The sequence below is a fragment of the Pogoniulus pusillus genome, chromosome Z (genome assembly GCF_015220805.1).
Source record: "Pogoniulus pusillus isolate bPogPus1 chromosome Z, bPogPus1.pri, whole genome shotgun sequence".
NCBI lineage: Eukaryota > Metazoa > Chordata > Aves > Piciformes > Lybiidae > Pogoniulus > Pogoniulus pusillus.
In genome coordinates this window covers 27,979,822-28,003,010 of record NC_087309.1, presented here as the reverse complement: position 1 = coordinate 28,003,010, position 23,189 = coordinate 27,979,822, and the positions used below count along the sequence as shown (strand labels likewise).

The 23,189-nt window shown below is 45.8% G+C and overlaps 1 protein-coding gene across 3 annotated transcripts in view; it reads left to right on the top strand.

The window, feature by feature from the left end:
• Positions 1-17,633, top strand: part of ZBTB7C (zinc finger and BTB domain containing 7C) — a 126,817-nt gene extending 109,184 nt beyond the window's left edge. For all 3 annotated transcript variants that reach the window (XM_064176867.1, XM_064176868.1, XM_064176869.1), the window contains exons 3-4: positions 8,469-9,659; positions 16,990-17,633. In XM_064176867.1, the coding sequence (XP_064032937.1) occupies positions 8,485-9,659; positions 16,990-17,626 (1,812 nt within the window). In that variant the 5' untranslated portion in view covers positions 8,469-8,484 and the 3' untranslated portion in view covers positions 17,627-17,633. The remainder of the gene's footprint in view (positions 1-8,468; positions 9,660-16,989) is intronic.
• The last annotated feature ends 5,556 nt before the right edge of the window (positions 17,634-23,189 follow it).

Sequence of the window (23,189 nt, the reverse complement as noted above, 5' to 3'; positions counted from 1 at the left end):
GGTGGGGATTGGTCTTTTCTCTCAGGCAACCAGTGACAGAACAAGAGGACACAATCTCAAACTGTGCCAGGGCAGATTTAGGCTGGATGTTAGGAAGAAGTTCTTCACAGAAAGAGTGACTGTGGTCATTGGAACAGGCTGCCTGGGGAGGTGGTGGAGTCACCATCCCTGGAGGTGTTTAAGAGGAGACTGGATGAGGCACTTAGTGCCATGTTTTAATTAATTAGAAGGGTTAGGTGATAGGTTCAACTTGATGAGGTCTTTTCCAACCTGGTTAATTCTGTGATTCAGTGATTCATGGTTCTTCTACCTTGCCAGGAGTCATGTGGGGTGATGCTACCTCTACAGCCATCATCTCCATGCTTGCTGCAAGTGAACATCTCCCATGGACTGTGTACCCTCTTTGTGTCCTTCTACACAAAGAAACTTCTGCCCTTTTCTACTTCATCCAGATCTAAGCCACATCCATCGTTTTTCTGAGGAGAGAGACTCAGTTTTGGGTGGATGAGCTTCTGGTATACCTCTTTAAACCCAAACATTCCCAACTTTCTCAACTCAACCCCATAGTCCCCACGCAAGACTGGTCCCAAGGGGAAGGCTGGTCTCAGTTATTAGGGACCAGGGCATCCAGCCCAGCAGTAAAACTCTGGTGCTATTGCTAACGAGTCAGTCCTCCCACAAGATCACCTTTGGGTCTGCAATCAGGCTCATCTGCTTTAAAAAACAGATTATTTCCTTGCGAGGGAGGCAGGGGTTGGTGTCACAGCGTTTTCCTCATCGTTTTGAGCATCTCACCGGGAAGTGACTGAAAGACAAAGAGCACACTCAGCCCCACCTTCCTGCCGGAGGGGAGAAACGCTAGGTACTGGGGTGGGTGGTTTAATAACACGTTCTTCTGGAGACAAGATGTTCAGAGACGTGCTTAAGGAAATATTTGCCTTTTTTGTGTCTTACACCTTTTATTTTTCTCTTTCTCTCTCTTTCTTTCTTTCTTTCTTTCTTTCTTTCTTTCTTTCTTTCTTTCTTTCTTTCTTTCTTTCTTTCTTTCTTTCTTTCTTTCTTCCTTTCTTCCTTTCTTCCTTTCTTTCTTTCTTTCTTTCTTTCTTTCTTTCTTTCTTTCTTTCTTTCTTTCTTTCTTTCTTTTAGTCAAATACCAAACACCTGCCTTTCAAATAGGCTTTGAGTGATCCCAACTTCTTCGGTATGAAAGAGACTTCTTCCAAATTGGAGTCCATTGCCTGGCCAAGGCAATGGTGCATCCCCGTGGGGCCAGATTTGGGTGGGATGTCAATGTGGGTGTCTCTGCTAAGGGACAGTTGCACACAAGGGACTTGCTCGGGGTCACAGAGGCATTACAATGAGACACAAATAAACCTGACAGGGAAAAAAAAAAGGCATAAAACAAGGCATACATTTATAGGCTCATGTATGTAGCAGGCAGGTCTACATACACAGACCCACAGGTAGATCATAGAATCATAGAATCAGCCAGGTTGGAAGAGACCTCCAAGATCATCCAGTCCAACCTAGCCCCCAGCAACCAGAGTGCTGCCTTTGCTCCTGCAGGCTGGAGCAAGGATTGGAAAAGAGGAGCAAGTAGGAAAGCAGCAGAACCAAAGTGTCTGTCTCTCAGGGACATGGAAAGAGTTGGCGGCAGAGTGAAAATAGTGACAGGAAAAGTTGTTGAGACCTCCTGCTGACTTGGTCTCCTGCAGGTTAGGGTGGCAGGGCATGCCCAACACTCCAAATCGAGATCTGTCTGCTTTCCTTCTCCTGTGAAGAAAGGCTAAGACAGTTCAGCATGTTCATCCTGGAGAAGAAAAGGATCCAGAGAGGCCTCATTGCAGCCTTTCAATACTTTAAGGAGACCTATAAGAATGGCAGGGACAATATTTTTAGCAGGGCCTGTTATGTGTGACACGAGAAGGAGTAGTGGTTTTACACTAAAAGAGGAGAGATGTAAACCAGAGAGAATGGAGAAATTTCTTGCAGCAAGGGTGGTGAAACACAGGCACAGGTTACTCAGAGAGGTGGTAGTTGCCCCAGTGCCTGGCAATGTTCCACATGAGATTGGATGAGGCTCTGAGCCATGTGATCTAGTTGAAGATGTCCCTGTTCACTGCAGAGGGGTTGAACTAGATGATCTTTAAAGGTTCCTTCCAACCCAAACTGTTCTATGGTTCTATGTAGAGCTCAAATCCATCCTGGGGTTCTATGCTTGCAAGGACTAGGTATAAGGGATGTCTTCAGGTGGCAGGATCTGGCTGGAGGAAGGTGCTCAGCCTCAAACTTTTCACCCTAAACCTTGCTCTGAAGGGGAAGAGTGGAAAGAGGAATTGAAGAGACACTTTGTTTTGCCTGCAAAAATGTCATTTTGACACCAGTAGCAGGCACAGATCATCCAGAGCCTCAGGCTTCTTCGTCTTCTGTGCTGAATGCAGAATGAGCACAGCACAGGGGGAAGAGCCACTTTGCACTCTCCAGTTTAGCCTGGGGCACCCCCATCTCTTTGGGGTGACACTACCAGGGAAAGCAAATATAGGCACACCAAAAAAGAAATGGCTCCTGATTTTCCCCATTTTCTGGTGGGGAAAATTGCAGAAAGGCAAAGGCCAAGCAATGCACATTTTAAGAGGATATACTCCAAGAATATCTATACAAATACAAAAATACATTAAAAGACATATATATATATATAAAATATGTAAATATTAATATATTTCAACATGGATGTATTAAAGCATACATCTATTTAAATATTGAAATACTGGAATATTAAAGTACTGTTTGTTGTAGTTAGGATGCTACATGCCAGCATACAATTAAAACCTAAAATGTCCATCTCCTAGCTAAGACTCAGGTTGTCCCTACAGATGGAGAAGATGGGAAGAGGATGTTAAACAGTCCTACTGTAGCTCTGAGACACAAATTGCACCAGCCTGGGCTCTTCCTAGCAACCTTTGTCTCCTCCAGGGACTCAGATTCACAGGACATTGCTGCTGGAGATGAGGAAAAAAATGGAAGAAGGAAGTTCTGATGAGACCCAGGTCTCCTGCTTATGGATTTGAGCAATAACAAAACCCATGGGCAAGATCCTGTCCCACTTTAAGGCTGGCATGGATTTCCCACATCCCTTCCAAGCTGTGGCAGTCCTCCATTTCCACTCATATAGGCAATAGTAGTCTACTTTATTTTCTGTACCTGTATCTCTGTAATATTTATTTGCTCTGGTGAGATCCCACATGAGTACTGTGTCCAGCTCTAGAGCCTGCAGCACAGGAAAGGCATGGGCTTATTGGAGTGGGTCCAAAGACATCCACAAAAATGATCAGAGGTCTGTAACACTTCTGATGTGAGGAAAGGGTGAGAGAATTGGGGTTGCTCGACCTTGAGAAGAGAAGGCTTCAGAGGGACCTTACTGCAGCCTTTCAGTACTTTAAGGGGTCCTGTAAGAAAGATGAGTACAGGTGCAATTGATGGCTACAAAATCCTCAGAAGGAATAGGCAAGGAAGGAGAGGTGGTGGCATGTCAGTCTGACCTTGGTGCTAGGGAAGGTCATAGAGCAGGCCATCTTTAGTGCCATTATGCAGTATGTGCAGCACAGCCAGATGATTAGGCCCTTTCAGCACGGATCCATGAAAAGCAGGTGATGCTAACAAACCTGATCTCCGTCTGTGGCAAGGCGACCTCCTTAGTGGATGACTGAAAGACTGTGGATGTTGTTTAGCTGGACTATAGTAAAGCCTTTGACACTGTTTCTCACAACAACCTCTTGGAGAAACTATCTGCATAGAGCTTGGGTGGGTGAATACTTCACTGGGTTAAGAACTGGCTGCATGCTTGGGCCCAAAGAGTGGTGGTGAAGCCACACAGTTAGTGGCCAGCCACAAGCAGTGTTCCTCAGGGGCCTTAGTAACTTTCTCAATCATCTGTATAAGGAAATTGAGTTCACCCTCAGTAAGTTTGCAGATGACACTAAACTAGGTAGGAATATTGACCTGCTCAAAGACAGGAAGGCTCTGCAATGCAATCTGGAGAGGCTGGATCAATGAGCCAAGGTCAGTTGTATGAGGTTTAACAAAACCGAGTGATGGGTCTTGCACTTGGGTCACAACAACTCCAAGCAATACTACAGCCCTGGGGAAAGTGGCTGGAAGGTTGCTTGGTGGAAAAAGGACCTAGAGGTCTTGGTTGACAGCTGTCTGAACATGAGCTAGCAGTGTGCCCAGGTGGCCAGGAAAACCAACAGCATCCCGGCCTTCATCAAGAATAGTCTCACCAGCAGGCACAGGGAAGTGATCATGCCCATGTTCTTGGCACTGTTGAAGCTGCACCTCAAATACTGTGTTCAGTTTTTGGCCACTCACTACAAGAAGGACATTGAGGTACTGGAGTGTGTCCACAAAAGGTTAACAAAGATGGCAAAGAGTCTAGAGAACGAGTCTTACAAGGAACAGCTGAGGGAACTGGGATTGTTTAGTCTAGAGAAAGTTGACTAGAGAGGTGGTAGATGCCTCATCCCTGTAAAATGCCAGGATGAAGCTCAGAGCAACCTGATCTATTTGACAATGTCTCTTCACTGCAGGAGGGTTGGACTAGATGATCATTAAAGCCAACCCAAGACATTTATTGAGTATACATCATATTTTTACTTATTAAAATGCTAAATCAGTATTTCACCTCTGTGGTGAAAGGTAATATAGTATTTGTTTTCAGAGGCTATGTTATAGTGAAGGATGAGACATGAGAATAAAGCAACCAAAAAAAAATATATATATGTATTAATTGAAGGGATTGTTGTGCAGCAGAGTGCTGTGAGAAAGGTTTGGTTGTGGAGTACACATCACAGGTGCTTTTTAGTGTCACTGCAGTCCCTCGCTTGCATGTGAGCTGTGCCACCCTTATTCATGCAGGCAGTGAGGTTAGATGTCAGCATCACAACTGAGACTTGGCCTGCATCTACCTACACATCTCCATTGTGCTGGGCCAGCAGTTGCCTCCTTAAGCCAGCAGAGTACCATCCTTAAACACTGGAAGGATTTTCACCCAAAAATAAGACAAGTCTCAGATTCCCCTAATCCCCCTTTTCTCTAACTGAGCAGTTGAAGGGGAAAAGGTCCTATATCCAAATAGCATCCCAGGATCATTCTTTGCTAAATGGGACATTTCGTGACAAAAAAACTAATGAGTTAGTTTAAAACATGTCTATAAATGCAGTATTTTGAGATACCATCTGCAGGATGCATTTATTTTAGATGTCCTTCACTCTTTCACCGATAGTCCAAGTTTATTTCAACAATGCTGTAATTTTCTATTACTACACTGGTTTTCCTTTTTAATACCATGAAGCTATTCATCATTTGCGTATGTGTGCATGTACTGGTGACATTTGTCACCCTCAGATGCTATTTTTAGGCCTGTTATTGAAGACCCCACCCTTGGCTTGGGGAGAGGAAGAAGGGAGCACAGAAGGAGGGAGAGGAGGGAGGGAGAGGGGGAGGGGGAGGGGAAGGAAGGAAAACGTCAGCCTCAGCACACTTCCAGCCTCTGGCCATCAACTTCCCTGGGGGCATTGGAACCATAAGGTCATTTCTCAGGCTAGCTGAGCTCTGGAGCTGTCAAACCACCCTGCAAGTTAAAAAAATGCAAATGTATGCAAATGAATGGGCTGCTTCTCTTTCTCTCTTCCCCCTCCCTCCTCCGTTTAAATGACATGAATCACCTTCAATTTTGCCAGCATTCTGTAAAGTTATCAGCTTGCCTAAGTGCTTGAGTTAACAGAATCACATCTCAAGAGGACCAAGATGGGGGAAAAGAAAAGGAAAATAAGTCCATTTCCACCAAAAGGAGCTGTACACCATTTTAATTTATAATCATATAATCCTTGGTTTCCTAATTCTGTTTTTTCCTGCCTTCTTGCTGCCAAATAAATAATCCACAAATCTGAGAGGATGGAGTTTAGCACTTGGAAAGAAAATCTCCATAAAAGCAATTTATTTTCTGATCTTTTACACTTAAGGAGATCTAGCAATAAAAGATCAAAACAGATTCGTAGGAAGGCATGTTTTTTCATGCAAGGTACTCCTTTAACACCAATGTTCTTTCCAAACAAAAAACCAAACAAGTAGAGGGTAAATACAGCAGTAGAAATTTAATTGCTCATGCTTATTATTAAGGACACAAAGCCCTAACAAAGAAGTTGTCTTTTCTTCCCTGGCTCAGCAGTTATTTATTATCTTAAACTCCTCTTGAAGAACACATTGGACTTGCTTTCATTTATCATTGATTTTCAGGGAAGATTTGATACAGAGCTGGTCAGGCTGGTAGAGGAACATAGCTAGTTAACATGGTTAAGTACAGCACACTGTAATGAATCAATTTGTTTCAGACAACAGACATAATTAGCGTGGAGCTAATTGGCATACTGCAGCATGCAGGGCTGGAGCCTCGTCCCTCAGCTGAAAATACTGGTGGCTGGAGCTGAAGAGGAGCTTGGTGTGATGCAATTTCCAGTTCCTCCCCCCATCTTAGGACATAAGTAGGAGGCTGGAGAAGGATTCCACTGGTGGAAGCTGCTCTCCACATCTTACAAGGCTTCACTAGCTAAGACACATCTTGTCCCTCATCTCAGTGTTGCTCCCACCAGGCTGGTGATCCATTATCCTTCCCTGGGGGAGTGTTCTATCTAGGTTGCATGGTCTTCTACAGCCTTCAACTGCTGGCTCTCACACAGCAAGAGTTCATCAGCACTGATTAGGTGTGGATGAGATATCTGCAAGGTCTCATCTGGAGACTGGCCCTGAGGAAGGAGAAGGGAAATGAAGTTCCAACAGCAATGTTTGCTGCAGAGTCTGTTGCTCTCCAGCCTACCCGATGGTCACTCCTTGCTGGCCAAGGTGAAACAAGGATTTCTGTACATCAGACCGGTCTCTTTCCAAGGGCTGGAGGCAGGTGGTAGGGTGGGAACCAGTAACCAGCCCTTCAACATGAGACAGGCCAGGTCTCTACAGCTGTTGGGAAGGAAGCTTGGAGTCAGCACAGCCAGAAAGTGAACAGAGAAAAGGGTGCTTAGAACATGGTGATGGGGCTGAGGAGATATGCAGCAACGGCACAGGCTGGGACTGGGAACCTGCCAGAGCTGCAGCAACTGGGTTTGGGAACCTGCTTGATGATCTAAGCCTCCTGTAAAGGGCCAGAATGGGGCTGCAGTTTTATTTACATCTACCCTGGGCACTCTCGGAGATTAACCACTTGTCTGTGAACTGTCTACCTTCATCGAGGCCATGAGCCAGTGCTCATAGAGGTGACACTGCTCTGTGTCCTGAGGGTTTCCAAGGGGTTAGTGTATTCAAAGTTATTCTGTCTGTTTGATGTATTCTGTATGTGATAGGATTAATGTATTCATTGCCTGCTGGAGGAATTCATTCTCCTTTCCTGGGATTTCTCATGTGGAAGGGCTTCTGGAGACATGTGAAAGAGGAAACATCTTACAGATTAAAAAATAGCCAAAAAATTAGGTTTTCCTTTTGGGTGTGGCCTTTTTGTTTCTGAGTTTCCCTTTGAGGATGGAGCTGCTCTAGCAGGGAAGGGTGTCTGCCAGATGCACAGGGCACTTGATACTGTGCCGACAAGCCCAAACAGGATAGGGAATGGAGCAAGCTTAGCTCATGGGCAGAGATAGCAGACAGCCATCTGCCTCTGGCTGGGCCCTTGCTCCCTGGCTGCCTTTCACTTTGCTGTTGGGTACACTGTGATACACAACTCCTTGCATCCTTTATTAGATGCCTCAGGAGGACATCCCTATGTGGGTTGTCCACATGTTGAGGTGACATTGATGTAGTATCCAGGCATGAAGCAGCCAGAGGACACAGAACTAGAGACCCGCTGGTCCATAAGAACTGCTGTCCTACTGCAGCAAACAGCAGTGACCAGCAGTTCCTTCTATTTGGGATGTCCAGTTATACCAGTCCCAAAAACAATTGTGTAGGTGAGATGGGCACTCCCTAGCTCATCTTAAGTGGTACAGGTGCTGGCACTTGGCAGTGTGAAACCACACGGCATCAGCCTTTCCCCACATAGCTGCTGGCATGGCAAATCCACCGTGTGCCTGGAAAGATGTTGGCTCTGGGAGGATGTGCAAGAAATGTGAATGGGAGGGAGTCATTGCACAAAGTTTCTGGAGGAGGGATGTGAAAGAGGAGGGAGCTTGCAAAGGTGAGAACTGAGAAGAGAAGGGTGAAGACAAAGATCAAAACAAAATGATTTGGAAAGAATCACAGGTTAAATCACAGAGGGTCCAAAAGGAGTTAAAGGTGACATAGAGATGCACTGAGGCAGTGCAAGTAGAAGGCGATTACAGAAGACCAAGTGGGGATGGGGAGAAGAGGACATCGAGAAAAGGCAGTCATTTTTGTGATACTGATTTGGAACCCTCTGCTAATTCTTTACTCCCTGTGTTTTGTTCTAGGGCACTAAATGAGAATATGGCAAATGGCATTGAAGATCTTATTGGGATCCCATTCCCAAACCACAGCAGTGAGGTATTATGTGGTTTGAATGAGCAGCGGCATGATGGTCTCCTCTGCGATGTCATCCTCATTGTTGAGGACCAGGAGTATCGGACCCATCGGTCCGTCCTTGCTGCCTGCAGCAAGTACTTCAAAAAACTCTTTACTACTGGCACTTTAACAGAACAGCCCTATGTTTACGAGATTGACTTTGTCAAGCCTGAAGCACTTTCTGCCATCCTTGAGTTTGCCTACACCTCAACCCTCACCATCACCACCTCAAACGTTAAGCACATCCTCAGCGCTGCCAAGATGCTGGAGATCCAGTGCATTATCAACGTATGCCTTGAAATCATGGAGCCCAATAGAGAGGTGGAAGAGGAAGATGACAAAGAGGATGAAGATGATGATGAAGATGAAGAGGAGGAGGAAGAGGAAGAGGAGGAAGAAGTGGAAGATTTCGTCAGTCAGGAGAACCTAGCTGATGTCCAAGAAGTAAGCTGTCGCCAAAGCCCTTCTAAGCCTGATCTTACCCAAGAAGCATATATAGAAGCACCTAAAGACTTTCCAAATCACTTCCCAGCCAATAACCCTGCTGGACACTTGGGCATGATACGAGACTTCTCCATCGAGTCCTTGCTAAGGGAAAACTTGTATCCTACAGTAAACATCACAGAAAGGAGGCCAGCGCTCTCTTCTTTCACTCCTAGTTTCCTCCCTCATCTTTATAATGGTGATTTTAGCTCCTTCCCCCAACTTGAGGAGCCACAGATAGACAACAGCCCCTTGGATTTGGTAATCAAAAAGAGGAAGATCAAGGAAGAGGAGGAGAAGGAAGACCTACCTCCGCCTCCTTTCCCTAATGACTTCTTCAAGAACATGTTTATCAACACCCCAGCAGCTCCCTTAGGGCATATTAAGGCAGAGACTGACTATAGTGCTTATCTCAATTGCCTAAGTGCTACTCAGTTTGGAGGAGTTTTTCCTCCATGGCCCCTGGAAGAAGAGAGGAAGATAAAGCCCAAGACATCCCAGCAATGTCCCGTGTGTAATAAAGTCATCATGGGAGCTGGCAAGCTGCCCAGGCACATGAGGACCCACACAGGAGAGAAGCCCTATATGTGCAATATCTGTGAAGTCCGCTTTACCAGGTGTGCATTGGTTACTTCTGCTGTGTTCAGAGAGGGTGGGGGTTGGAGGGGCCACATCATGACCCATGGCTGATTCTTATACTCCAAATCTTTTTTTTTTTTTTCCCCTTAAAAAGTAGTGAAGAAATCAGAGTGTGATCTCCCTGCCTTTGGAGGAGGGAAAGGAAAGGGAGAAAAAAAAAAGAGAGTGGAAGAAGAAAACAAAACTATTGATTTTGGTGGGTTGTGGATGCCATCCACAACTCACTGAATCCATCACCTTACTGGACAAAAGCTTCAATGAGTAATGGAATGTTTTCAGTCCCACACAGTCCACCACAGCTGGGCCAGGAGGAGCTGGAAAACAGATTGTCAAAGGTCCAAAAAGGCTTCATCTTTAATGTGCTGGGAGATGTGTTGAGTTGGGAGGATCATTTAGCTGCAGGATGTAATTACTTTGAGTTTGCACATTTTGGCATCAGTGTAGACCACAACCAAGTTGCACATGTTTAGGCATGTGCCTGAGCTTTCTGAGACTGGAATGGTCCTGATTATTATACATTAGTAGTGAGGTGGATGTCAGCTTCATCTCCCAGGTAACAAATGATCGAACAAGAGGAAATTACTTCATGTTGCACCAGGGGAGGTTTAGATTGAACAGGCATCCTGGCATGCATCAGGAACAGTGTGGCCAGTAGGTCAAGGGAGGTTATTCTGCCCCTGTACTCAGCACTGGTAAGGCCACACCTTGAGTACTGTGTCCAGTTCTGGGCCCCTCAATTCAAGAAGGATGTTGAGGTGCTGGAAAGTGTCCAGAGAAGGGCAACAAAGCTGGTGAGGGGCCTGGAGCACAAATCCTATGAGGAGAGGTTGAGGGAGCTGGGCCTGTTTAGCCTGGAGAAGAGGAGGCTCAGGGGTGATCTTATTACTGTCTACAACTGCCTGAAGGGGCATTGTAGCCAGGTGGGGGGTGGCCTCTTCTCCCAGGTAACCAGCAATAGAACAAGGTGACACAGTCTCAAGTTGTGCCAGGGTAGGTATAGGCTGGATGTTAGGAAGAAGTTCTTCACAGAGAGAGTGATTTCCCATTGGAATGGGCTGCCCAGGGAGGTGGTGGAGGCACCGTCCCTGGGAGTGTTCAAGAAAAGCCTGGATGAGGCACTTAGTGCCATGGTCTAGTTGATTGGATAGGGCTGGGTGCTAGGTTGGACTGGATGATCTTGGAGGTCTCTTCCAACCTGGTTGATTCTATGATTCTATGATTATCAACTAGGAAAAATTTCTTCACCAAAAGGGTTGTCAAGCCCTAGAGCAGGGTACCCAGGGAAGTGGTGCAGTCACTGTCCCTGGAGGCACTTAAGAGGCATGTACATATGGTACTGAGGGACATGGTTTAGTGGTAGACGTAGCAGTGCTGCATTAATGCTGCATCAACGTTCTTAAGGGTCTTTTCCTACCTCAATGTTTTTTATGCTTGATCACCCAGAAAGTTGGCTGCCCAAGAGCCTAGCACCTCAACTCCCTCCATTGTCAATGGAAGGAGATCAGTACTCCTTTAATGGTAGATGACAAAAAAGGATGAGTGAAGGTATCATCAGTGACCACAAAGACAACCTACAGGGCTTAGCTAAGGCAACTTAATCTTTACATATGTCAAATTCGGTGAGACCAGCCTCAACATGAGTTGCTTCAAGGCAGCCATGGCAAACTAGATCTCTCCCTCATACCAGTTCCCAAACTTTGCACCTCTGTTGAGACCAGCAGACCCCTCGATGGGAATAAATCTAACACTGCAGCTTTCAACCCTTTTCTGAAGAGTTGGGCAAATTTAATCAGTGAGCAGAGACAAACAGGTTCCTGGACCTGCTCTTGCTGGGTATAATTAATATCTAATGAGTACAATCTTTACCATAATAATAAAGCTTTTTGACAAGAGCATGCTATTTCAGCTCCTGGCTGTGCATGAGAGAGAGACCCCGATTAGGCTGTGGAGAGCAAACCAGAGGAATATAATATTCACAGTAGGCAAAGGCAAGCTCCTGACAATGGCTGGACACCTGGGGTGTTCCTGCATTCAGCCTGTCTTTTCTTCTCCTGTCCCTGTAATAATATGCATGTCGAAGTTATGCAGATGATGAGGATTTGACCTGAAAATAAATTTCCATGTTCCCCTCTATTAACACAGCAGACACTGTGTTATAATGCAGGGAGCATCATGCCTCAGGCAGGCATATGCAATGTGAGCTGGCTCACCCTGATATTTGCAGGGAAAGGCAACTGCCTGGTGCTATTTCCTGCCTCCAGGACTTTGAATCCTGCCCTTGCTGATGTTGCATCCCCAGGTTGGTGCTGGGTCATCACCTCTGGACAGATGGGTAGGATCTGCTGGGAAGAGAGGAATGGGTTCAGCCTGTGGAGTGTGACTGCCAGCCCTATCCTATGGTCCCCATCCTTTTCCCGGGTGTAATGCTGTGTCAATTGCTAATGGGGAAATAACTTGGCTTGATCCATCACTGACACCCTCCTTGTAATGGGAATAATAGAGCTGAGCTCTCCCAAAGGGTTTGAAAAGTCATTTACAGGCAACAGTGGTATTATTGGCTTCATTTGAGGAAAATGAGGCATGGAGAGATCTTGGTACAGACATACTCACTGAGAAGGCTAGTGGGAGGCTTCAGGTGAGAACTCTTCATTCTGGTAAGGCTCCACCTCAAAAGTCTTTAGCACAAGAAAGACATGGACCTGTTGGAGCCGGTCCAGAGGAAGCCACAAAAATGCTTGAGGGGTTGGAACCCTTCTGCTGTGAGGACAGGCTCAGAGAGTTGCTCAGCCTGGAGAAGAGAAGTCTCCTGGGACACCTTACTGTGGCCTTCCAGTACTTAACTGGGGTCTGTAAGAAAGATGAGAAAGATACTTCTAGCAGGGCCTATTATAAAAGGACAAAAGAGGTGAAGATTGTAAAGAAGGGAAATGTTGACTAGATGTGAGGAGGAAATGTTTTACAGTGAGGGTAGTGAAACACTGAGACAGGTTGCCCAGAAAGGTGGTAGATGCCCCAATACCTGGCAATATGCCTCATGAGGTTGGACTGGGCTCTGAGACAACTGATTGAGTTGAAGATGTCCCTGCTTACTGCAGGGGGTTGGACATTTAAACATCCTTTTTGGGAACCCAGGGACTAGGTAATGGCCTTCATATCTGTGTGGGGCCCTGGAGTGTGACAAGAGATGTTGTACCCCAAACCACATTAGAAGAATGGGAGTAAAAAATAACAAAGTGCTGTGTCCTTGAAGCAAATAAGAAAGGCAACTAGGAGAAGAGTACCTGTTAGAACAAAGATAAAGCAGTAGGCTTCAGCGGGGGCAAGCTGTGGGAAAGTGGAATTGTACCATGCACAAACTCCTCAATAAATAGCCACCAGCTTGCAAATCTTGGCCATGGGTCCACTGTGCAGCTATGGCCACCTCTTCACATTCCAATCTATCAGTTTGTCATTTCAGCTCTCTGTGTTGAGACCAGCTGGTCCCAGATCAACATCACCATATCACCCAATACACACAGGAAAACTCACAGTCCTTCTCAACCCAAACTCTTCTATAATGCTGTAGGTGAGAATTCAGGTATCCTGACACCTAATCCAAACAGGTTAAATCAGCATCTTGGTGGTTACAGAAATGGTCTGTTGCAGCCATTGCTAATGCAGGGTTAAACCGGACAGCTTCTATATCCTGCCATATGCTGGACAGCTTCTAAATGCAAAACATAAGGGTTGGACAACTTCAACTCAAGAAAATGATCACAATATTGGGTCTGCCATCATCATTCGAGAAAACAAAGCTGTTCATTTGGGTGACCTCACAGAGAGGTGAAGGCTAGAGGGATTTTTTTTCTCTTTCTAACACTCTGAGTAAAGTGGAAATTTTCAAAATGTTGGTTTGTTTTTCAAATGTATTTGGAAGTATTTTGAGTAGCACACAGCTATTTTGTTTTGTTTGGATGTTGGGGGGGGGGTTAGCCATTTTCAGCATTACTCTTAATGTGAGAGCTCTGCTTTAGGGGAAAGTGTATGCTTCAAAGCAGAGTGATTGAAATGTAGAAAGAGATTTCTGTGGGCGTTGCTGAATGTCACCACTTACATTACACATTTTGCTCTCAGGAGGAATCTCATGCTTCCCAAAAGCATCAGACTTGTACCCACAGCACTGAGTGGTGGCTACACCAAGGAGCTGCAAGCTCAGACCCCTTGGGGTCCTCAAGGAATGAGGGGGCAGGGAGGTAGATGTTCCCAAATAGGATGTATGAACGAATTAGTCTTTTGCATAATTTCTGCACTTGAGGAGGAAATGTGAGAGGATAAACAGAGAAAATGTATTTTCCTGGGTGGGGGTCCCCTAACCTCCCTGTCAGGTCCCTTCCCCTTCACATCAGTGGGGTCTACATCCCATGGCAAGGACACCTCCTGCACTTGGTTCTGCTGCTCCTGGCTCCCAAGGACATCTGATGGCAGGAAGCAGGACTTAATTTAATAGCTCATTAATTTTTTTCCCTTAAACAAAGGCTGCTCAGCTTCTAGTCTGCTGTTTTACTCTGGTAAAACGCTGGAGAAAATGGCAAATATTTCAGCTTTTCTACCAAGACAGCCCTGGAGTGCTCAAGGAGAAATGGTTCCAGCCAGAAAGGTTAACATTATTTGTTCCTATTATTTGTGTTGTGACAGCTCACAGAGCCCTAATCGCTCTCCTAATGCAATTGCATTAAGGTTATTCACACACAGGGAGAGCAGTTCTCCTTTGGAGATCCTGCATACTCCCATCTCACAAAGCCTGTGTTTCCCATGCCATATCCTCCCTTGGCCACTTTGCTGAAGCCAGGGCATCTTCTCCCCTCACCCCAAGCTCTGAGCTTCTCCAGGTAGAGCCATATAAAACCTCTCTTCTGTCCCATGGAGGCATCACTGGGGAAGGAGGCACTGAGTTTCTCCCTGCCTGCTGCTGGAGATGGGTAATAGCCTGAAAAAAGCTCTCTCTGTATTCACATTATACAGTCCTGGCACACTGCATGTTTATTAGGAAAAGTGGTCCTGCTATGTTAAACATTACATATATAGGTTTAAATTATATTATAGGTGGGGCTGGTAGCTCTGCTTTTTATTAACATTTCCCAACACTTCTCATTATGAGCCACTTCATTCATCTGCATTATCCATTTGGGATGAAATTTTCCACACAGCTTTGTCTGCTGCTGATTTTCAGCCATTTTGGGGAAAATATGCCTCTCTTAAAACCCCGAGATAGTAACATGTCTGAAAACATTGGAGTGGGAAGTTGTGATCTGGCCTTGGGCTTGGCATGGGGACCAAGAGATGCCTTTTTTTTTTTTCCTCCTGCCTCCCTAAAATTCTGCATCTCCACTGCCTGTGCAGAGACTGATTTTCTGAAGATAGTAAAGCATCATCTCGTGAACAAGTTACTCTCTTGCTAGGGATACTACTTTGTATCCTTGCTCTTGAGGAACTGGTTTGCAGAGATGCCCACTGCAGGGCAGCACTCCTCACAGCATGGCCAGCACCAGCATATTCCTGGTCACGCCACCGAAAACAACTCCAGGTCTGCATGGGTAGAGTTGCAGAAATTAGTGCAAAGGCAGCATTTTCAGGTTTTTAGGACTCCACTTGCAGGCATAGATAGATTTTGGGGGGGGGGTTGTTTTTGCTTTTCTTTTTTGCATGCTCACCTATCTTATATATAGCACTAACATGCCTCCACATATTATGCTCTTCTTAGCCACATTGCTACTGTCTTGTAGAGATAATATTGAAGCATTTCAAAACCAGTATGAAATCTCTCACTTTCCTCTTTACTCACTTGAACTCCACTGGTCCAGCCTAGGCAGTGTGCTTGGCTTGGTTCAGCTACAATCAGCTTTGCTTTCTATAATCATATGTCTTAGCTTTTTTCTTTTTCTTCTTTTTTTTCTTTTTGAGGGGGAGAGGATGTGATTGGGACTGCCAGCTGGGAAAAACATTCTTGCTTTTATATGTTCAGCTTAAAATAACCCCAACTATATTTGTAAATAAATCCCACTGCAATGTGCATTACACTGTTCCATGGCTGTATTTAAAATCTTTCCTAAAATGCGTGTGTGGCTGGATGTATGCTGGCCTTAGAGAACACAGCAGGAGAGGACAGCACTGCCTGCACCTCTGCCTGCTCCAGCTCCAAATGAAAGCTCCTGAGACACCCAGTGGTCAGTGCAAGGATGAAAGGAACAGGAAAATCGTCTCCAAGAGAGACTTCATTTTGTAGAATCATAGCACGATTTGGGTTAGAAGGGACATGTAAAGGTCATCTAGTCCAACCTCCTGCAGTAAGCAGAGACATCTTTCACTACAACAAGTTTCTCAGAGCCTTACTCAAACAGACCTGGCATCTTTTCCAGAGATGGGACATCTACCACCTCTCTGAGTCTAAATCTCCTCTATTTTAGTTAAAAACCATCATCCCCCTGTCTTGTTGCAAAAAGCCCAGCTCTTCGTCTTTCTTAGTACTGGGAAAATGAAATAAGGTCTCCTGGAGTCCTCTCTTCTCCAGCCTGAACAACAACAACTCTCTCACCTTGTCTTCAGAGGAGAGGTGTTCCAGATTTCTGATCATGTTTGTGGCCTTCTCTGGATTCACTACAACAGGTCCATTCCTTTCCTGTGCTGAGGACACTAGAGCTATACATAGCACTGCAGGAGGGGTCTGACCAGGGTAGAGAAAAGGTCTGTCAGCCTGCTGGCCACACTGTTTTTGATGAAGCCCAGGATGCAGTTTTCTTTCTGAGCTATAAGCACACATTGCTGGCTCATGTCCAGCTTTTCAACCACCAATACCCTCCAAGTGCTTCTCTGCAGGGCTGCTCTCAATCCTTTCATTCCATAGCCTGTACTGATTCCAGAGATTGCCTCAACTCAGGTGCAAGACCTTGCACTTGACATTGTTGAACCTCATGATGTTCATGCACAAGCAGCATTCTCCCAAAAGGTGAATTAATTTCCTTATCTGCAGACAGGAAATTTAGGTGTACTCCTTTCAGTGATTTTTTTTTCCCTCCCATTAAAGCTGGTTTGAACACTCTGTGATGGACTTCAAACTCCCTTTGTGGAGGTCTGAGTGTACATAGGTGCCATTGCTCCGGGAAGGAGGAGGCAGATGCAAACACCAGCCTGCAGGAGCATTGATATATTGTGGGATGCCTGAGGATAAGCTCCCCACCTTCCTATCTCCTTTCGCTTTCCTGATCTAAGGAGGAATCTCAACTGCATGCCTTGCAGCCCATGCCACTTGACCAAGTGCCTTTTCTTTTGCAGGCAAGACAAGCTCAAAATCCACATGCGGAAGCACACGGGGGAGCGCCCATACTTGTGCATCCACTGCAACGCCAAATTTGTGCACAACTACGACCTGAAGAACCACATGCGCATCCACACGGGCATCCGGCCCTACCAGTGCGAGTTCTGCTACAAAAGCTTCACCCGCTCCGACCACCTCCATCGCCACATCAAACGCCAGAGCTGCCGGATCGCACGACCCCGGCGAGGACGCAAGCCAGCAGCATGGAGGGCAGCTGGCTTGCTCTTTGCTCCTGGTGGCCCGACAGTGGAGAACAGCTTCATGATGCCCCCAACACTGGAGGAGATGAGTGGCCACCTCAGTGGTGCAGCCATGTGCCTTCCCGGCCCCAGCCCCAGGCACTTTTTGAGTGAGGCCAAGACCTCCTTCAGCCTTCAGGAGCTGGAGAGCCAGTTTGAAGAAACCCAGATGAAACTCTTCAGGCGAGCTCAGCTGGACTTGGAGAGAAATGCTGGCATCTTTGCCTTCACTCTGGGCCATAATGAAAACCTTGCTGCCCAGCCCTTCTTCCCCCTCCCCGATCCTTGGGGCACAGGCTTCAGTGGCTTGGCAGGGCTCAGCCACGTGCCTCCCATCTCGGAGGCAAGCAATTAAACCTGCACCTGGTCCCACCATCAGTTCGCTCCCTTCCCAACAGGGCAACTGGCCCCTCAGGGTCCTCACTTGCCCTTTCACGTTGTCTGGCTCCCAAGAAGATCTTTGTCCCCTTGCTGTCCAGGTTGTCCAGAGTCTGTGGAGTCTCCTTCTCTGGAGACTTGAAACTCACTTGGATGCATTCCTGTGCAACCTGAGATAGGCAACCCTGCTCTAGCAGCAGGGTTGGACTAGACGATCTCCGAAAGTCCCTTCCAACCCCTGCCATTCTGTGATTCTGTGACTCTGCCATGGCCTGCCTTGGGGTTTGGGGCATGGGGCCATTCCTGGAGCGAGCAGGTGGATAAGCAGGTGCTATGCCTCATGGCCACTGGCACTTTAGACTCTGTGATGCACTTGGCTTTGAGGCCATAGGGCACTTGCTGCCCTATCCAGTCATCCACTGTTAGCAGCTCCATCTAGGAAGGCAAGGCCAGGACTACTGCTCTCTTAAACACTCCTGAAAAGGTCATTTGCCCTAGTTGCAGGGCAAAACCATCACCATGAGATGGCTCTTCTGGGGGATGATGTTCCCCATTTTCCACCCATGGGTCCTGCTGGGCACTGGTGAACTGTCCAGACTTGGTTTTGGTATGTTACATTCCTTGGCCTTTTTGGTCAAAAGGACTTTTTTTTTTTTTTAACAAATTCCAATGTCTGGCAACTAAATTTCTTCTACAGGGGATAAAGGGGAGGGTCAAGCAGCCATGCTGGGATGGGGAGGATCCTGACCATTGCCTTTCTCAACATATTTGCAGGGTTGGTGAAAGCCCTGCTGTGCAGGATGAGTTGGAACCCTAAAAGGTAACATATACAAAAAAACAACAAACAAAAGAGATAGAAGAGCTCAGAGGAGAAAAGCTGGGTGGAAAAGAGGGGCTTCACTTAACTTTGGCTCTTTGTCCATTTCAAAATTTCAGAAGGAGAACTAAAGCCTGTTTTGAGTATTTTGACTTCAGTTGTTCAAAAAGGTGAAGGAAAATTTTTTGAAGTTTCAGAAATGTTCCAGTTCTGAGCTTTTATTAAGCTCTTGCTTTGTGAAATAAACCACACACAAAATAATTGAGATTAAATAGTTGTTTCAAACCAAAGAGTCAGAATTCACCACAGATGATCATTCTGAAATTTCTGGGAGTTTGTCCTTAATTATCCCCAATTCTTATATGCATTTGGATGACAAAAACTGACCAAACTAAAAAAGAAAAAAAAAATCGAGTGTCCCCAGATCTGCACTATCAATAGGAAAAAAAAAAAACCCAACATGTGCACAATTATCTATGATGCTTGTCTCAAAGGATCTTTGTGGAAAAGAAGTCCACTTAAGCTGTCTTACAGCTGAGATCGTCTACTTGCAAGCATGTAAAAATACAATTTCTTCACCACTTACTGGTTCAGAAGATGAGGCATCTCCTGGGTTCAGCTAGGATAGTGTTACGTTTTTTGCTTGGTTTGGGTTTTTTTTGTCCTTCAGAGAAAGCTGGAAAAGACCAGACAGTCCATTTTGGCACACTATGTGGGGCTTGAACCTAGAACCTTGAGATTAAGAGTCTCATACCTTCCAAAAAGCACTGCAGTGGTTCAGACCCAGCTGGCAACTGGCAACCACACAGCCACTTCCCAGCCCCTAGTGGGATGGGAAGGAAAATCAGGAGAAAAAGGCAAAAAACTTAATCCCATTGTAGCTGAACGGAGGACAGGCAGTAACATACAACACAGTGCTCCAAGGTAAAGATTGCCGCTGGTGTCCAATAGGTCTGAGGTCTTCCTCAGCACCCCTGCAGACCCTGGCTTGGCCACCTCTATTTAATATTTCTTTTGCATCCAAAAAAGTGGTAATTAGCTAAAATCACCCCATCAGCCTACTCTGCCCCCTGAAAACTTTAGCTGCTCTCAAGCATATAGGCTTTTGTTGGCCATCTGCCCCCAAACAGCTCCTCTTAGATGTGGTGAGATCCCAATTTCACTACCACTGAGACAGCTTGTGGCAGGTGCCCTGGGAATCTGGTTTTACATGAAATCAGCACCTGAAAATGTAAATGTTATGAATTAGAGGGTTTCCTTTCTCTTTTCACTGTTACCTTTCAACATCAACGGAACCAGAGGGAATGAGAGAAGACTACGGGTTCACTCATTTTTTGCTTTGCTCATCGATGGTGCCACTCTAAAGCGGTGGCTGGATGAGGGTGTCCCCACTGCAGCATGGTGGGGACACAAAGTGTCCAGGATTCACAACCCCCCATGAGGGCATGAAAGACTTCTGCACTGAGACCATCAACAGCAGAATGATTCTGAGGAAGTGCCCAGTGCTTGCTTCCTCCTCCAAAAAGAAATATACAAAGACTCCATGTGCAACAAGTCAATGGAGAGGAGAAGGGAAAAAAAGGAAAAGAAGCAAAGAAAAAACATAAACCAAAACACCAACTTCTTAAACTGCATCAAACTACATTTTTAGTCCATGTCAACTTCTTACACAAGCAACATTTTGCAGCTGACTGGTTACTTCAGGTGTTTTTTGTCTACGATTTGGAGTCATTGTAAAGTATCCAAAGATGCTGAGTACTGTATAATCTACAAGGACTTGAAGCAAGGTGTTTTTTCTGTCTCAGTTTTCTGTCTTGAATCCAACAAATGTTGGATTGATTGGGGATTACTTTTTTCCTATTTGTCTAGAGCAGAAAAACCTTTGCAATTTTTCTATTTATAACTATTTTTATGTGATTGCTTTATGTACAAAACAATGGGAAAAATCAAAACAAAAAGGGAGAGAAACACACACAAACAAATTTGCCTTAGTTACTCACGGGACAATCACCCTTAACTTTCATTTATGATAGAAAGTGGATGAAAAAAAAAAAAAAAAGACTAGAACCTTTTAGGTCTTTATTAAACTGCATTAATTTGTGCTCGTAAATTAACAGCAGGAACTTGGTTCTTTTGCCTCTGGCCATGCTGAGAAGGCTAAGCCACTGCAGATGCTAAGCTGCCTTCTTCCTCAGGCCAGCACAGATATTCCTGTGGCCTCAAGTCTATAGATGTTTGATGGAAACACAAATTTGGTGCTTTCCAAAAACACCTTTTGGAAAGCCAAAATAATTACACATGAATTAAGCATCTCACTGGTACAGACTCCAACCTGAGGGGGCCATTGCAATGCTGATGACGATTAGTGAGTTAAGGCTGATTTTCCCGTGTTGCACTGGGTTGGGTTGGATGGGGCCAGATGCTGGCAGTGATCATGTTTTGAGGTGTGGAGGGAGGATTAGAAAAAAAAAATCTTCCCATTTCAATGTTGTGCAGTGACTCCAGGTCACAGGTATCCATGTGGGAGCACATCTAAGCATGGAGGTGCCTTTCTGGGGCTCCAGTCCTCTTCACCAGCCCATACAGGTATGATGAGCTCCAAGCCTCAGGCTTAAAGAGCAGGGGGCTCTCTCCCAGCTCACAGTGTGGTGGCTTCTTGTTCATCTTCTCACCACAGCTCCTACAGCTTGCCTGAATCAAGTACCAGTGAGAAAGGAGCTGCATCAAAAGCTGTGTGGCCAGCAGGTTGAGGGAAGGGATTTTTGCTTCATAACTTCATTCTGCTGAGATCCTACCAGCAGTGCTGTGTCCAGCTCTGGAGTCCTCTGCACAAGAAAGACATGGTCTTGTTGGGCTGAGTCCAAAAGAGGCCAGCGAAATTATCAGAGGACTGGAACACCTCTGCTATGAGGACAGGCTGAACGTTGGGGCTGTTTAGCCTGGAGAGAAGATTGCTGAGGAAGGATCTTGTCAATGCTTATGAATAGCTAGGGGGCAGATATCAAGAACATGGGGCCAGACTTTTCAAAGTGGTGCTCTGCCACAGAACAAGGGGCAATTGGCACAAACTAGAACACAGGAAGTTCCATCTGAACACAAGGGAAAACCTCTTCCCTTTGAGAGTGACAGAGCACTGGAAGGGGCTGCCCAGAGTGGTTGTGGAGCCTCCTTCTCTGAAGATAACCAAAACAGGTTGATCCTGTGCAACCTGCTCTAGATGAACCTGCTTTAGCAGGGGTGTTGGACTAGATGATCTGCTCCAGAGGTCATTCTAGCCCTTACTATTCTATGATTCTGTGGTAGATGGCCCATCCCTGGAAACACTTGAGCAACCTGCTCCAGTCTGAGGTGTCCATGCCCATTGCATATGTTTGGATTGGATGACTTTTAAAGGTCCCTTCCCACTCAAACCATTCCATGATTCCATGAATACAGCTGACATGAACATGAGCCCTGTAATTCATGTTGCCACTGAGGAGTTGCAGAATTTCCTTATTCTTTATGAAAGAGGTTTGAAATCCTGCACCTCTTGGTTCTGGGTATGAATTATGGGACTCATCCCATGTCATTCAGCTATTTGGAAATGAAGTGACAGACATTTTGTGCACACTGAGACATGCTGACATGTTGATTTTGGGTGTCCTAACCTGCAACGTGATTTCCAGCCTTCTTCTCAAGCTGCCCTGGCTCTGGAGGGAGGCAGGTATAGCTGGAGGGTGATTCACCTCACCTACATTGGACCTCCCAAGAGTAGGATGAATCACCTTTGACAGCACCTGACTACTACCTACCAGCATGGTTTAGAAAAAACTAGCTTGGACTAAGCTGCTTTCCTTTCCCATAGTGAGATAAGGCTAACTGTGGGGCTATCCCATGTTTCCCATGGCACTGCAGCTCCCTCCTCTCTGTTTAGATGATGGGGCAGTCCCCAGCAAAATCTCTCCCAGGAGGGTGGCACAGCCCAGTGACAATTCCCTTTGTCAGCTTCTTACCAGTCTCTTTAGACTGGGATTGCAATGGGAAATAAGAGTCCAAGTCCATCCTGCACAGCCTGGGGGTCAGAGACTTGAGTTACTTCACCTCCCCAGCAAAGTACTCAGAGCTTTCACAGCCACTGACTGTTCCTTCCCTCATGCTCCCGAGGAGTGCTTCACAGCATTAGGTACTTGCTCAGGGGTCTGGACTTATGGGCACAGTCCAAAAATGTGGCTTGAGAAGATGGAAATACCAACCCACTCCCAGGGTAAGTGGTTGGCTATTGAGTATCTCAAATGCTTTCAGAGTCTGCAGGACCAAGGCAGAATCAGCACATAAATAGTGTGTTTCTGAGCACAAAAATAAAATCAAATTAAGTACTTTATAGCTATTTACTGGTTTGGGTTTTTTTTGTGTGTTTTTTTTTCCCCCAATATCTTGTGGCTTTTAACACCATTCTATGCTCATATGCTGGTTTGCTTATAATGCCAAAAGAAAAAAAGTCATTTTGCAAGGGGAGGGTGAAAAAAATCTGAAAATTGCTTGAAGGAGCTGTGTGCTAATCAGACACATGGGAATCACAAAAAGAAACCAGCTTCTGTAAATGCTTGTTAGCAGCAACATATGTCCACACTCTTGCTCCTGAACAGCTGCTGTTATCTGCTGGATCATCCAGACCACTGTGGGGGGAGCTGTGCTGGGGCAATGCTGTGCACACAGCATTTGTTTGCACCAGATGCTGCTGCAA